General features: G+C 40.8%; 1 protein-coding gene across 2 annotated transcripts in view; it reads right to left on the bottom strand.

The window, feature by feature from the left end:
* Positions 1-2,122, bottom strand: part of LOC150087934 (uncharacterized) — a 281,611-nt gene extending 279,489 nt beyond the window's left edge. The window contains exon 1 of one of the 2 annotated variants that reach the window (XM_090369275.1): positions 1,914-2,122. In XM_090369275.1, the coding sequence (XP_090225401.1) occupies positions 1,914-2,027 (114 nt within the window). In that variant the 5' untranslated portion in view covers positions 2,028-2,122. The remainder of the gene's footprint in view (positions 1-1,913) is intronic. The other variant, XM_090369276.1, reaches the window with a different exon arrangement.
* Between the last annotated feature and the right edge of the window lie 15,723 nt (positions 2,123-17,845).

The following is a 17,845-nucleotide window of genomic DNA, read 5'->3' as shown; positions in this document are numbered from 1 at the left end:
AAATGGCAATAATACTTTACGTTTATTTTGTAATAAACCTCTGAGATACAAGGCACAATTACATACAGCAGCAAATAGGAAGAGCCTACATTTTGTCCTGATCACCTAAATTGCAGCTGAAGTAAAGTTCATACGATTTCTTTAATAGGGGCATTACAGACTGTCAGTGAAACTTAATTGTATAACTACTGTACACCACAAAGATTTATGGTAAATTAACACATTGATGTGACATTTTAAAAGCATATTCAACTGCAAATGACACCAAAGACTATAAAAATGGTAAAGTAATATGTAACAACGTTAATTTAATTACACACGTTAATTTACAACTAATTGACCTAAAAAACAAACTTCCCCTGTTGGGAAAGTTTTCTTTATATGTATGTCTTCTGACATGCAGGAAGCAGGTGGAGTAGAGTAGTCTAGAAATCAATCAGCAGTCCAAGTAATATTAACAGATAAAACCAAAATCTTAAGTATGTTAGAACTAAAATATGAAATCCTGCAAACCAAGTGTGCTGGAAGGAAAATAAAAACTGGCTGCACATTCAAGATCAGCATTAAAAACAGACTAAGTCCAGCATATTTCTACTGAAAACATTTCATGGTTGTTCCACATTATCAATCAGTAACTAATCTTGTTCAAATACCAAGGCAACTCTTTGCAAAGTTCCTCCTCAACAAGATCAATACACTCAGTAACAAACTCAGTTCACTCACAGTTACAGAAAAAGGTTATACCTGACATTACAATAACCTTTTAGAATTTCATAGATGGAGACTTTGGCCTTAGACTGTTTTTAATAAAATAACTAAAAAAAAAAAAAAAAGAGTTAAATTATTTAGATCTATGAAAATACTTAATGGCATATTTTGGTCATTTTTTATCAATATAAAACAGACAGAAAAATAATTACTCGATATCAAATTTATTAACTTTCTTATGAAAAATCAGAACTTTCAGAGTAGTCTAGAATATTAGCTATCCCTCCTAAATACGTTCCTGAAAAGCAATTGCCATCTTTTAAACAGCAAATTAAATCCAGAATCTTCAACATTCTAGATTATTCTGCAAGTTTCCTACACATCACTCAATCACGTATAACATAATGCAGCTAAAGGGACCTACTGAATCACTGGATAGATTTATAATTGTCAATCAGCGGCCTTTATCCAATACGATATTACAATTCCACATAACCAAAGCAGATGGTTAATCTTTGACATGTGACTTATAAAGGGCAATTAGATGCGGATAAAGCTGTGTCAAATCACATCCAAAAATTTATGGTTATAGTTAATTAATCACAAGAATTTTTGTTATCGCACAATTAAAATCAGTGCTCCTAGTAGATGCAATGAGATTGTATGGACACAAACACATCCTGGCTAATTCAATCAAAATCTTCTGCTTTCACTTTCCCAAAAATATTAAAATACTAGCTAATCCTAGACAACGCTTGAATGATTTACTTCGTATCCTTAGGATGCTACTCTTCGCATTCAAACTTTGCAAAATTGGAAACCTCTGCCTAGTTTCATAGTGCCTCATCGTAAACTGGTTTAAACTGCGAATTAAATGTAATAAACAAAAAGATTACATACTATTAATTTTAAAAAATGCCAATAAACACACAACCTCACCACAGACTGCATGAAAGCCTTAAATGTAGTTCTTTGTTTCAAAGGACTGGAGTATTGTGAACTCACAATTGTGGCACCTCCGCAAATTTATTTTATTTTTGAATCCATAACTCTTATACCACTATACTTCACACACATCAATTCAAAGTGATTTTAAAACATCAGCAAAATGGATTATTCATTTACGTCATAATCCAATAGTATAAATAAGGGAACACCAAGTATGGCTGTGCTCTTTTGACAACTATTCAATCAACAAATCTTACCTCTGACGCTGGTCGCTTATGTGAAACTGTATCAGATTTCACATCACCTGAACCCTTCTCCTTTTCGACGATCTTTCCTTCCACAGAATCAGACTTTTTTTCTACAGCACTCATTCTGATTTGTGAATATTAAACTAAAAGATACAAGCGGCAACACGCTTTGTTCAAAAGGGTAAAAATGGCGCGTGGATTACGACCGTTGTGTGATCACATTCATGAAAGGAATATATCCAAATAATAAAACAAGTATATTTCCAAATAATTTTATAAATTATGTTGTAGTTACGATAAAATAAAAATATTTTAATACTATTTATAAAGATTGCTTTCTATCTATACATTCAATAATTTCGCAATGTTCGCCATTTGGGTTTGAGAGTTTCTTCTTGTTGACCTTCAAGGGTTGGCAAAACAAGGGAATAACTTCGCAGCAAACTCCTCTTCGCTTCAACGTAAAATTATGATTCAACCTGATATCATACCATCATAAACGTGCAATTGTTTGATTTTATAATATATATATATATCGGTTTTTCGTTAAAATAAATATATATTGTATAACGGAAAATTCAGTAATAATTGCACAGAAATTAAGCTGTATAATTAAATTATGTTATTAATTGTGTGATTTAATAAATTGAAAAAAATCGTGATTTAATAAATTGCGTTTTTGCGTAATAATATATACTTTTGCGTTGACCACTGAACTACGTCAGGTGTCGATTACGTTTTTTATAACGACGTTTTTTTTTTCTATATCGGTTTTTAATTAAAGATCTATAACCGTTTCACTACAGTGACAAATCTAAACATTTACTCGAGGGAAAATCTCGTAGAGTCCTGGTTCGAGACCAGACATGCAGAGTGAAAATGGTGCTGTGCAAACAGCAGCATCGAAACTGCCTTTCCCCCAACAGTCCCTCTCCTTTTTTTTCCCCAATACCTTAATGCAGTCTGCTCGGTAACTCAGTGGGATCGTCACCGTTCTCCCCACACCGGGTGGAAAAGGTCCAGGTTGGAATCCCATCGATGACGCGATGAACTTTAATGGGCTTTTTTCACTCCGTAGCTGAGTCAGTCGGTCTCAGACGTAGATAGCAAGGTTTTATCCCCAGAAACTAGGGTTTTTTCGTCCAGTAAAACAGGCAAATCGACAAAGAGAACACACGCTGTTTACAGACATAATACATATATGGGTATATGAAAGAAATTACAGTGTGACCCCCCAATATAATAGTAATGCCTTCAAGTAGTGCTCCGAGGACACCTACATGCAGTTCGGGCCCAGACAGTTGATTCTTCATATCCCTCCCTTCTCAATTCCACTGAGGGAATACATGTATATAATTAATGAAATGGGATAAAAGATAATAAAAAAAAAAATTTGACATCATATATTTCGATGTCAGGAAGGTTTTTCATATTGCTGCACATAAAAGACTGCTGTACAAACTAGAGCAATTTGGCATTATGGGCAAGTTACTGCTATGGATAAAATGACTTAATCGTCATTTTATCCATAGCAGTAACTATCTAGAGAATCTATGGACTAATGTCTTCAGGAACTCCACTAATAATGTCTTTATTATTGAAGTTCCCGAGGGTTAAGTGTGGATCCATTGTTGTTTTCAAAATTTATCAATGATATTGATGAAGGCATATCAGGCTTAAAGTCTAAGTTAGGAGATGGTACAAAATTTGGCAGGGCAGTTGACAAGAGTCATCAGGGTGAGCTATCCAACAAGATCTAGGAATATTGGGTCGATAGGCTGAGAAATGGCAGTTGAAGTTTCACATTCACAAATGCAAGGCACTGCACATGAGTAGCAGTAACCCTAGAGTAACTTATCAACTGTGTGATCCCACCCTCAACTTGTGGAGAATGAAAAAGACCCAGAGGTAATTCTGCAGTCAGAGATGAAATTCTCTAAGCAGTACAGACATGCTACCAGGATAGCTCATGGAATTTTGTTAATGATATACAGAAACTTTGCTCGGAGGAATAAGGAAGTGATTATCCCTTCCATAAGGCCATAGTTAGACCACATCTGGAGTACTGTATACAGGTCAGGAAGCCTTACTTTAGTAAGAATGTAGATCTGGAACGGGCGCAGAGAAGGGCAGCCAGATTGCTGAACGGAACAATAGAATGCTCGCACCTAGACAGCCTTCATTTCTGCAAATTGCAGCATATTGAGACCAGTCACCGGCACGGAGATCCGATTAAAGGTGTTTAAAGAATTGAATAGATTGAGTAAGCTGAATGTTAATTGTATTCTTCCAAATGCTGAGACTACACACATGACGGGGCCTAAATTTAAGTTGAGAAATGATGTTTGCAGGATAGATGTGAAGAAGTTTGTCTTCACCCAGTGGACGACTTCTAAAACAACACATGGAACAGGCTTCCATGTGTTCCATGTTTTTTTTTTTTTTTTTTTTGCTGATGCTATATGAGCTTGCTGTTTTGCATCATTTCCCGTTGGTACTACTAGAACTGGGAAGGACATTGCAAAAATAAATATATATATATATTTAATATTTATACACAGATAAGCCACAACGTTATGATCAGTGAGTCGTCATGCAAATCGAAGCAACTACAGGTGAACCTCTGAGCGTGTGGGGATCAGGATACTGAGCTCTGTTAATCAGTGTTACTCTTGTTCTTCAGAGGGGAAAGGCATTATTAGCAAAGCCACATGATGCAAGAAAGCAAGCTTAAATAGCATCAACCGATTAAAAAAAAGGCACACATACACACCCTTCTCATTTCACCCATCCACACACTCCAAATATTTGTCTAGTTCTGCTTTGAATCTATTTAAGCTATCAACTTCTACAATGACAGATGGAAGTTGTTCCACCAATCAACAACCCGCTGGCTAAAGGCCAACTTCCGCACATTTCTCCTGCAACTGTCTTTCCTCTATTTGAATTTATGCCATCTCAGGTGATTATTCTGAGCAAGAGGAAGAATCTCATCAGCATTGAGCATGTTCAAACCATTCAAGATCACCTCAATCAGATCACCTCACATGTGTCTAGTCTCCAAACATTGTAAATGGCAAAACTTAAGCCTTTCTTCATAAGAGCAACCCTTTGTTCCATTCATTAAAGTAGCGGACTTAAGCGAGTTTGACAAAGGCCAAATGTCATGTCCAGACAACTGGGTCAGAGCATATCCGAAACGACGTGGCTGGTGGGATGCTGACAGTCAGCCGTGGTTACTACCTACCGAAAGTGATCCGAGGAGGAGGAAAAACCCACGAACCGCCGGCGAGGAGTTGGAAGACCACGGCTCATCAATGCGCGAGGTGAGCAAAGGTTCTCCCGGATGGTATATGGCAACAGAAAGGCGACTGTGGCGCAACTCGCCGGTAATTGGAATGCTGGTGACGGGAGTAATGTGTCACAACACACAGTACATCAAACCCTGCTGAAAATGGTACTGCGTAGTCGCAGGGCGCTCCAAGTGCCCATGCTAACCACGTTTCAACAGGTGCAGAGCCTACAATGGCACGCAAGCATCGAAACTGGACCTTGAATGATTGGAAGAAGTCCTCTGGTTCAAGCAATCACGTTTCCTGTTGCACCATGTGAAAAGCCAGGTAAGGGTGCTTTGTTTAGCTGGGGAAGTGATGGCGGCTGGAACGCCTGGATGCACAATGGGACGAAACGATGATGGTGTCATGGTTTTGCTAGAATACGCTGGGTCCAGTCATCCATGTCCTGGGTAATCTGATGTCTGTCACCTATCTAAACATCACTGCAGACCAATTACACTGTTTCATGGCAACGATCTTCCACTTTAGCGGTGACGTCTTTCAGCAGGATAATGTGCCATGCCACACCACCAGGATTGTTCGATACTTATCTGCAAAACATGAGGAAGGCTTCCAGGTATTGCCCTGGCGTCCAAATTCCCCAGACATCAAACCCATCAAGTATCTGTGATTTGTGTTGGAACAGCACCCCCGATCTGCGGCATCTCAACCATGGCCTTTATGGGAATTAAAGGATCTGCTGGTTACATGTTGAAACCAGATACCACAACACACATTTAGAAATCTTGTAGCGTCCATGCCTCCCCGGGAACGAGCTACATTGGCTGCACGTGGAGGACCAATATCATATTAAGTAGGTGGTCATAATGTTTTGCCTCATCGGTGTGTATATATAGGGTGTTTCAAAAGTGATGGTCGACAATTTAATAGTGAAACATACAGACTACAATATGCCAAAAAAGCCTAGTAAACATGGGTCCTTAAGTGAATCGTTTTCGAGATATTGCACATTTCTAGTTGGGATCCACCACTGACAAAGTGAACTGAACAGAGTTGGGATTCACCACTGACTTGTTTGTTTAGGTTAGGTTCATTCTCTCTTTCTCCTCCCTCAATGCTCTGAGACGTAGCAGGCCTACTAGTACTCGTCAAAGGATAGTCAACATGGAAAGAGGTTACAGCGAGAAAGAGTATGTGCACATGCACTTCACGTATGGTAAAGCCAACGGCAGTGCACTCGAGGTTGCACGTTTGTACTAAGAAGGATTTCCCCGCCGAAGGCGGCCCAACAGGCGCACATTCATCAGGGTACATCAACGCCTTAGAGAACATGAGCGCTTGGCACATGGAGTATGAGCAGGTAGGCCCGGAGGTATAACACTTGACGTTGAAGAAAGGGTGTTAGAAAGAATATTTTTTTATTATATTATATTAGCTCAACCGAATAATTAAATTCATGTGCCATGCTGTGTGTCTTATGTCTCTTAATTGCATGAGTTCTATGGTCCATTTGTCTGTTTTGCTGAACGATAAACCCCATATTCTGAGAGAAAATCCTTGCTATCTACGCCTGAGACCAGCTAACTCGGCCACGGAGTGAAAAAACCCCATTAAAATCCCTCGCGTCAATGACGAGATTGGAACCCGGGCCTTTTCCACCTGGTGTGAGGAGAACGGTGATACCCCTGTGCTACACGCGCAGACTGTTAGAAAGAATAGAATAAAATCCAAGAATTTCGATAAGGAGGGTTGTTCTGCAAGAACGTGTACTGAGTCATAGTAGTGTGTGGCGAATTTTACATCGCCAATAACTGAACCTCTACTATATCCATCGCGTACAACGTCTCAGCAATACAAAAATCAAATTACTATATTAGGGTTACCCGTAAATGATTACATTAACCTGTATTCGTGTCTGTAAATTGCGTGTGTTCTCTGGTCGATTTGCCTGTTTTGCTGGAGAAAAAAACCTCAGTTTCTGAGGGAAAAAACTCAGCCTCGGAGTGAAAAAAGCCCACTAAAGTTCCTCTCGTCATCGACGGGATTTGAACTCTGGCCTTTTCCACCCGGTGTGGGGAGTACGGTGACGATATCACTGTGCTACCCACGCAGACGGTCTCAGCAATACAAATTACTATCAAATTACTATATTAGGGTTACCCGTAAATGATTACATTAACCCGTATTCGTGTCTGTAAATTGCGTGTGTTCTCTGGTTGATTTGCTTGTTTTGCTTGATGAAAAAACCTCAGTTTCTGAGGGGAAAAAAAACCTTGCTATCTACGCCTGAGACCGACTAACTCAGCCACTGAGTGAAAAAAGCCCACTAAAGTTCCTCGCGTCATCGGCGGGACTCGAACCCGGACCTTTTCCACCCGGTGTGGGGAGGACGGTGACGATACCACTGTGCTATCCACGCAGACTGGTCTCAGCAATACAGACTACCCTTCCAGATTAAACTTCTGCCGGTGGATGCAACAATAGTGTGTCCTGAACCCCCAATTTCTAAACAACGTTTTATTCGCTGACGAAGCTAGGTTTACTCGTGATGGTATTTTTAATTTTTTAAACTGTCATGTTTGATCGGACAAAAATCCTAATGCAATTCACGAGTCACGACATCAGCAACGTTTCTCGTTGAATGTCTGGGCAGGACTATTAGGAGGCCGTGCATCTAGATCACACTTTTTGCCAAACAGGCTAATAGGAGAGCTGTATCTTTAGTTACTGCAGAATGTTCTTCCAGACCTCCTTGATGATGATAATGTTCCACTTTAGCAATGCCAGAACATGTGGTTTATGCATGATGGTGCACTGGCACATTTTGCTCGTGTTGTGACTTGGTATCTAACTAGAAAGTATGGTCGAAACGGTGGACAGTTAGAGATAGGCTTGGAATGTGGCCTCCCAGATTACCAGACTTAAATGCTATAGCTTTTTGTATGTGGTGTCATGTAAAAAGCTTGATGTGCACTTCTGTCATTAACACAGTTGAGCAATTGCAGCATCGGGCTGAAGGAGCCTTTCAGTAAATTAGAAATGACCTAGGAATGCCTGAGAAGATTCGCAACTCAATGCAGAGAAGACTACAAAGCTGTGTACGGATGCAAGGACAGTATTTTGAACACCTTTTGTAACATGAGAGGTGTTGAAACCAAAAATTAAAAATGTATTATCTTATGTTTAATAAAATCACCCTTAGCAAAGGATTCATAGCTTTTTGCTAAACGAGTGCATCCATAGTCAGTGGCGGATCTTAACAGAAAATGTGCATTATCTCGAAAACGGTTCATTTGCGGCACGATGTTCACTGGAACTTTTTTGCTTATTTTAATTTGTACTTAAATTATTGACTATCATTTTTGAAACACCCTGTATATTGCAAAATTCAATATATATATATACACTGAGTGGACAGAAATCATAGGATACCTACCTAGAAACGGGTAGGCCCATCTTTCGCCAGGATAAGTGCAGTCACAAGGCGAGACATTGAGTCCACTATTTCATGAAGCGTTCCGCACCTATTTCGATCCATACTTGCTGCTCTGTTTTCCGTAATTCTGTCCCATTACTGGGTGGAGGATCCAATACTCGAACGGACCTTTCCACAGAATCCCAAACATGCTCGACAGGGTTCATGTCCGCTGAACGGGGACGCCATTCCATAGTTGGTGACTCAATTGTCAGGGAAACGAGAAATATATTGTGCAAAAAGGATATGTGGAATAGGACCAGGGTATTCAAATTCAAATTATTATATTATGACCACCAGTAATCTCTTACATATACCCATATATGTATTATGACTGTAAATTGCGTGTGTTCTCTGGTCGATTTGCCTGTTTTGCTTGGCGAAAAAACCTTGTTATCTACGCCTGAGACCGACTTTAAACTGTCTGACTTAACTATGACTAACTCAGCCACGGAGTGAAAAAAGCCCACTAAAGTTCCTCGCGTCATCGACGAGATTCGAACCGGGGACTTTTCCACCCAGTGTGGGCAGGACAACGGTATGTCTGCCACAAGCAAAATTGATAATGTTGTAGAGCAGATATCATCTTGCTTGGCACACGTTAGCACTAATAACATTAAGTGTAAGAGATCTGCAGATTTACTAAGCAAGTACAGATCAATGCTGATAAAAAGTCGCGAGTTAGGGTTAAATTTGAAAGTGTCTGCAATCCTGCCCGGACACGATAGGAAGGAATATATGATGACCATGAGCCTTGTCCATCAATTCGGGAATGAACAGACTGTGCAGGGCTCATGCAGTAGAATTTTTCTCAGCGTGTACTGTGCTTGTTAACAGGAGAGATTGCTTCTATAGGAATGGGGAGACATTTAAACAGAAAGGGTGCAAGAATATTTGCTGATGCTACCGAGACACGTTAGTTAGGTCGAAAAACTGCTAGCTGGGAAGGGGAGATTCACAAACTAATAGGTTAACAGAAGCCGCAGGCAGAGGCGGAAATGATTCTTGCACTGCCTCTATACATCAAAATTATCGCCTTTCCTATTAGGCCTTAGCACAGGTTATCAGCGAACAACCTTACGCTCTGTAAAAATTACAACCTGGAATGATCAGCAGCCCAGAAAGCAAGTTGCTGGGGATTTCAGAACGGCTGTGGGTCATGGAACAAGTAAATACATGGGCTGTGCTAGAGTAACTAAGAGTAAGAACAGGTGCATGTCTTCTTGCATGTACGCCAATCCTAGGAGTATAGTAAACGAATTTGATGAATTTTAAGTACTGGTTAAGACATCCAAAGCAGCTATTGTTGGGATATCAGATACGTGGTGCCACTCAGATATAAGGGATCAAATTGGAATTTAATGAGAACAATGTGTACGAAAGGATAGACAGGATAGGAAGGGAGGAGGAGTTATGCTGTTAGTTAATAAATATATAAAATCTAAGGAAGTGCATCCAGTTGACATAGATGGACAGTGCAGTGTTCAGTCAGTTGGTGTGACATAAGCACTGGGAAAACAAAAATGAGGGTAAAAGTTTGTTATAGGCTTAATGACTCTAATGAATACAATGAACAATTATACAGAGAAATAGAGTGGGCGAGTAAATCAGTCTCTTATAATGGAGCATTTTAACTTCCCAGATATAGACTGGAACTAGTTGTTTGGTCGCTCGCACACTACCAAGGCTTTGTGGATTTATTGTATGATTGTTTTCTACAGCAGCATGTAAGAGAGGCAACAAGAGGGAGTAACACACTTGATCTGATTATCAGCAGTGATTATTCATGCATTAAGAATTTACAGATAAAGGAGCCTTTAGGTAGCAGTGATCACAGGGTACTGATGTGGGATTTACTTAAAGACGTAACTACCACCAGGGGTAAAGGGAAGAGACTGATTTATTATCCATTATAAGAGACTGATTTACTCGCCCACTCTATTTCTCTGTATAATTGTTCATTGTATTCATTAGAGTCATTAAGCCTATAACAAACTTTTACCCTCATTTTTGTTTTCCCAGTGCTTATGTCACACCAACTGACTGAACACTGCACTGTCCATCTATGTCAACTGGATGCACTTCCTTAGATTTTATATATTTATTAACTAACAGCATAACTCCTCCTCCCTTCCTATCCTGTCTATCCTTTCGTACACATTGTTCTCATTAAATTCCAATTTGATCCCTTATATCTGAGTGGCACCACGTATCTGATATCCCAACAATAGCTGCTTTGGATGTCTTAACCAGTACTTAAAATTCATCAAATTCGTTTACTATACTCCTAGGATTGGCGTACATGCAAGAAGACATGCACCTGTTCTTACTCTTAGTTACTCTAGCACAGCCCATGTATTTACTTGTTCCATGACCCACAGCAGTTCTGAAATCCCCAGCAACTTGCTTTCTGGGCTGCTGATCATTCCAGGTTGTAATTTTTACAACCTGGAATTTTTACAACCTTTCGTAACGGCGACTACAATGGTTTCAGAGATTTTTTTATGTTCTCTACAGTGGCAATTGATGATGTCACCAAGAGCAAATTCTAAATGGGAAGCATCCAAGGAAATTATCATTAGCATTAGTAGAGGCATTTGATGCAAGAAAGCAAGCTTATGCAGCATCAGCCAAAAAAAAACCCCACTTCCACTTCACCCCTCTGTTCGTTCAAAATATCTGTCCAGCTGAGCCTTAAACTTATTTAGGCTATCAACTTCCACGACAAGGGATGGAAGTCTGTTCCACCAACCAACCACCCGCTGGCTAAAGGCAAATTTCCGCACGTCTATCCTACATCTGTCTTTCCTCAAGAGTAACTGCAAGAGTAGCTCATGGTGTATTGGTGCATTCCTATATTGTCAATGATATATAGGAATTTTTCTAGCAGGGATAAGGAGGTGATTATTTCCTTGTAATAAAAATACTCTTGGAAGCTACTAGGCTTTTTGTTACAATTAAGAAATACAGTTCTAGGTTCAGGCCCAAATGCATGTCAGATGAACTAATGAAATTCGTGGCAGAGAAGAAAAACGCATAGGATACATATAAATTAACAGGTGACATAGAAGCCTATGTTAGATATAAAAATTCTAAAAAAAAAAATTCTACCCCTTGGGCTGAAAAAAAATTCTACCCCTTGAGCCTTGCACAATCATTCCAGGTCCGAATGGATCGACAAGGCTCTCATCATATGGCATCAATGGCAACTCCGCTATCAGTTACACATAATTTAGCAGTACTCTTATATACTCCCTCTCCTGTTTGCCCAAGTACAGGGAGGGAAAAAACCTTCCATGATCAAAAAAGATTGATATGAACAAACTGGAAATAATCAAATTAAATAAAAATTAAATGTACATATAACTAAATTTCAGACAAAGTCCAAACTTCATTGGAAAGAGCTACATCTGCTCACAGTCTGTTGGAAAGCCAGCAGCGCCAGGAACTGCCGAGAATAGAAATGCCAACACAAGGAGCTGCCGAAAACAGAAATGCCAGCACAAGGAGCTGCCGAGAACAGAAATGCCAGCACAAGGAGCTGGAGTTGCAGTGGATATAACAGACTCAAACCTCCACGATGTCACAGAACTTTAGGTAATTCAGCACTATACCATACTGCATTACAAATCCAAGGCTTCCAGATGTAGAAGTCTTCTGCCTAAGAAATATTGCAGTTGCAAAGGCTTGGAAAGCCAAGAAGTTCTCTTATTTATCAACTAGAATTGTCTTGCAGCCTTCTGCCATAAGATTGAGATATTACTAACCCGAGATACCAATTCAATTCTTAGATCGCTGTACTCCTCGCATTTGTACATAATATGTTCCAATTATTCTCTTTCGCCACAAAAGCAACAATCAGTAATTCCTAAATAATGCAACTTTGCATTAATCGAACCATGACCAGTCAACAAGAACATAGCTTGTAAGATTGAGGCAAACTATTTGAATTTTATCGAGGCTGCATTTCTTAAATCTGGGAAAAGTTTTTGTGTAGTCTGCCCATTATCACAAACACTCCAATGCTCTTGCCAGACTTTTACCAAAGCATCCCAGATTCTTGCCCTTTCCTTCCTGGGATCTGCCAAGACGTCCACTTGTATATTCAGAAAACAACAGGGAATGCCACGATGGATGAAGTAAGCCAATGCACAATACACCAAATGCAGATCAATAGGCAAATTACCAGTCACAATCTGCAAAGCTGGTGTCGACACAATTCTGCATGCTATGCACGTCCTAAGGAGCATTATTCTTTGAATGGGACTGTGTTTTCCAGTAAATACTTTTCTACTTATACGCTCAAACCAAATTGGTGCACCATACGTTACCATGGGGATAAATACATATTCATGTAGCAAATACAGAACCTTACCTTTTATTCCCCAGCCAACTCTAGTGATTCGAGTAATCGTCCCAATAAATTTCCTCAACTTTTCTGATAGATAAGTAACATGTGAGTTGAAAGTCAAAGATTCGTCAAATTCTATGCCTAGATATTTTAATTGCCTTGCCAATTTTAGGCTCGACCCATTCATTCTCACAACTGGGGGTTTTCTACTCGAAAAATGACCGTTGAAGACCATTGTCTTCAACGGTCATTTTTGGTTCCTTGTTTTTTGGTAACCTGATTCTATCATTTTTGGTAACCTGACTGTATCAGGAACCTTGTTTTGGTTCGTGATACAGTCAGGTGATGTAACCTACACCAGTGATTAAGTTGAAGCAAAACCTGCTGTGACCTGGTTTCTAGTTGCATTCGTGAATTTCCTTCAATAAGCAGCACAATATCATCGGCATATGCCACTATCTCTGTATGTTCGAAGTCCCTAAGCAACCAGGCCTCCAAAACTAGGTTCCATATTAGTGGTCCAAAAATTGATCCTGTGAGCATCCTCTGGTCACTTCTCGTACAATAGAACCAACCGACGACTTAACAGTCACTGTGCGGTGGGTGAAGTAGTCCTTTACCACCCTAAAGATTTTAGTTTAACAGCCTGCAAGTCTCAACGTCATAAGAACGCTGCGCCATTGAATGGAGTGAAAAGCTCCCTCAAAGTCAATAAAGATTCCAAGGACTACTTACTGTTCGAGCTTAATATGTAGTTTCGCAATGCCTAAAGTGCATCTTCTGTTCCACGACTTGTAGTAAACCCATATTGTCTGCCAGAGCAGCCTAAGTTTTTTTCAGTATAGTCAGTAATCCGTCTCACCAGCATTCTTTCAAACATCTTTCCTAATCCAGGGAGGAGGGCAATATGTCGATAAGTTCCTGGATCATTTTTTTGGCCTAGATGGTCCCTTCAGTATTAGCTTTAATAAGGCATCCTTCCATGGTGATGGAAAGACCCTGTTATGCAGGCAGCTATTAAAAACTTCAAGAAGTATCCCTGGTATCAGTCGATAAGCCCTTTTAATGACCTCTCCTTCAATGAGGTTCATCCATGAGCATTTTTGTTCCTCTTGCACTGTGCAGCAGGAGCTTGAAAATTAGGCAGATGGGCTGAGAAATGGAAAATGAAATTGAATACTGACAAATGCAAAGTACTGCATATGGGTACCAGTAGCCACAGAATAACGTACCAACTATTGTGGTACTGTGCTCAGGGAATGGAAAATAAAAAAAGACCTTGGGATTATTGTGCAGTCAGTTATGAAGTTCCCCGAGCAATGCAGACACTCTGCCAGGCAGGGCTGGATTAAGGATGAGAAATGGTCCCGACCGTCAGTATATTTGAGGCCCCTTCCCCTGCCATATTTAAATTTGAGGCCACTTTATTGTATACATATTGCACACATGCATATAAATACAAATACATACTACATAGATTTTTATATTTATATTGTGAATAATAATTCCTTCATAATTATGTATACTAAGAGGTAAAAAATATTTTATGTTTTTTTAGTAGAAAAATACACTGATGAGCCAAAACCTCATGACCTGCGAGTCGTTAGGCGAATCGAAGCAACTGCAAGTGATTTTATAACATGTGCCGACCCGCGCGTGCGCGGGTCGGCACATGTTATAAAATCACCTGATACTGAGCTCCGTTAATCAGTGTTACACTTGTTCTTCAGATGGGAAAGGCAACGGACTTAAACGAGTTTGACAAAGACCAAATTGTAATGGCCAGATGACTGGGTCAGAGCATATCTGTAACGGCATGGCTCGTGGGATGCTCATGGTCAGCCGTGGTTAGAACCTACCAAAAGTAGTCTGAGGAGGGGAAATCCATGAACCGCCAGCAAGGTGTTGGACGACCACAGCACATTGATGCTCGAAGTGAGCGTGGGTTCTCCCGAATGGTACGTGACAACAGAAGGGCGACTGTGGTGCAACTAGCCAGTAATTAGAATGCAGGTGATGGGCATAATGTGTCACAATACACAATACATCAGACCCTGCTGAAAATGGGGTTGTGTAGCCGTAGGCCGCTCCGAGTGCCCATGCTAACCACGGTTTGCCGGAGACAGCTTCTACAATGGGCACGCGAGCATCGAAACTGGACCTTTAGTGATTGGAAGAAAGTCGTCTGGTCCAATGAATTACGTTTCCTGTTGCACCATGTGGACGGCCTGGTACGTGTGCGTGGTTTACCTGGGGAAGTGATGGCACCTGGATGCACCATGGGATGAAGAGAAGCTGGTGGAGTCGGTGTCACGATTTGGGGATGTTCTGCTGGGATACCCTGGATCCAGTCATCCATGTGCCGGGAATGCTGTTGCACCAACATTTGAAAGGAAGAACTACAACTTATCTAGACTACACAACACATCCACAGAAAAGCAAATCCTGAGAAAATAAGAGGTTAATAGAACATCTGAAATTTATTTGGCAAAATAGATGGAATCTTACCACAAAAGGGCAAGTCACCAAAAAAAGTATAACCCATCTTGCCATCCTGGTTTTCCCCTGGCCTGCACACCACCATCCTTCTTACGGGACACGGCTCCTTCAGAGGGAAAATCCATGAGCTGGGAATCTTCGACAACCTGAGCTCTTACTGCAAGCAGGAGGAAACATGGGAACACCTTATCCACGACTGTGACAACTATGAGAACCACAGATGTCAGCTATACACACACATCAACTCCTTATTAAGGAATCGATAAGATATAATATTGCAAGAAGAAGACAATTACCGTGCTTTCACCATCTTTTCTTGTGAACTCTGAAAGACAGAGATCCCTGCCACATCATCACTAACCTATGAACCTAATATTATCAAACAGGAGCTGATATCTGAACCATTGAACCAAGAAGCCCAGAATGAGACTGACCCACCCAGGGGACCAGGATACCACAGTAGAGACAAATAAAAGCAACAAACCAGACCAAAACAAGTACACAACAAAAACAAACAGAAAGAGAACACTAGAAACAACCATATCTCGAGAGACAGCTCCAATGTAACTATCTCCCAAAACACAGACGTGAACATCAAGGAAATAATTGCAAAACTCTGAACTAGTGACCACCTGAAGTAGATACATAACACAGCACATGAACATGGCGAATTGGACCACTCTTCTGGATTTGGAGCTCCACTGGACTAACACAAAGATGAAGAGTGCATCATATGATGCCAAACAGCCATAAGGTGCACCTGGCTGGACACTGCCAAGCATGCCTTTTACTGCTCTTACCCTGGCATGGGGCTGGCCTGCTGTCTCCTCCCCCTCCTTTCACCCCGCTTTCTCCTCTGTTGGGAAATGGGCATGCCCCACTCTTTCAACAGGGGTCATCTTCCCTGTCAACCCCTTACTTCGAATTTCCAACTCCCCAATCTTCTGCCTCCCCTCCCATCTGTTTCGCCTTACACAGCACCTGCCCACACATGTCCAAATTTAAAACACCAAACTTCATGCCCGACCTATTAGGAAATCTTATAACTTCCAGGGTACATCCCTTATAGCCCCTCTAAACAGCGTAGAGGGGCTATTAGGGATCCCAACTGCACCCAAAAAAAGAAGTTTTTTTTTGGTCCACTGAAATCTCAGAAAAGTAGGTGGCAGGACTTGCCAGCACAAACTTTAAGGGAACACCTGGCTGGCTTCGACGTGGTGGAGTATATAAACGTCGGGTCCCATCAGTGGCCCATCATATTACACAACATACTCTCTACCTAAACATCATTGCTGACCTGGTACACCCTTTCGTGGCAACGGTCTTCCCATCTGTCGGTACCGTCTTTTATCAGGACAATGCGCCATGCCTTATCGTCCGGATTGTTCGAGAGTGGTTCGCGGAACATGAGGAAGATTTCCAGGTATTGCCCTGGTCTCCAAATTCCCCAGACATCAATCCCATTGAGCATCTGTGGTTTGTGTTGGAACAGCAACTCTGATCTGCGGCGTCTCAACCACGGACCTTACAGAAGTTAAAAGGATCTGCTGGTTACGAGTTGGTACCAGATACCACAAGACACATTTAGAAATATTGTAGAGTCCATGCCTCGCCGGGTACGAGCTGTTTTGGCTGCACGTGGAGGACCAACATCATATTAGGTAGGTGGTTATAATGTTTTGACTCATCGGTGTATATGGGCATATGTGAGAAATTTCGAGTGGCCCTAATATAATAATTTGTGGCCCTAATATAATAATTATAATAATTTGTTCAAGAAGGTGGAATAGGACCATGGTATGTCTGCCAGTGCAAAAAGGTAGATAACGTTGGGGCGCAGATATCATCTTTTAAGGGCACAAAAGCTGAAATTGATGTACACGATGGCGCTAATTATATTAAGCCTAACAGAACTGAGGACTTAACAAGTAGTAGTAGTAGTAGTAGTGGCAGGTAATGCAAGAAAGGAAGTGTATGAGCTTATGCAGCATCAGCCAAAAAAAAAAAAAAAAACACACTATTCCCTCCAAATGCCTGTCCAGTTCCTCCTTAAATTTATTTAACCTATCAACTTCCGCAATGACTGATGGAAGTTTGTTTTAGCAATTACCACCCGCTGGCTATAGCCGAATTTTCGTACATCTATTCTACATCTGTCTTTTCTTAATTTGAATTTATGCCTTAAGTTCGTAATCCGAACAAGTCGAAGGATCCCATCAGAATTCAGCGTGTTCAATCCATTCAAGGCCTTATACACCTCAATCAGATCGCCGCGCAGGTGCCTAGTCTCCAGCCACTGCAATTTGCAGAACTTAACCCT

Source organism: Mastigoproctus giganteus, chromosome 3, assembly GCF_048544385.1.
Source record: "Mastigoproctus giganteus isolate SK-2022 chromosome 3, ASM4854438v1, whole genome shotgun sequence".
Lineage (NCBI taxonomy): Eukaryota > Metazoa > Arthropoda > Arachnida > Uropygi > Thelyphonidae > Mastigoproctus > Mastigoproctus giganteus.
Note: the sequence above shows the minus strand (reverse complement) of the source record. Positions and strands in the feature narration are given on the sequence as shown.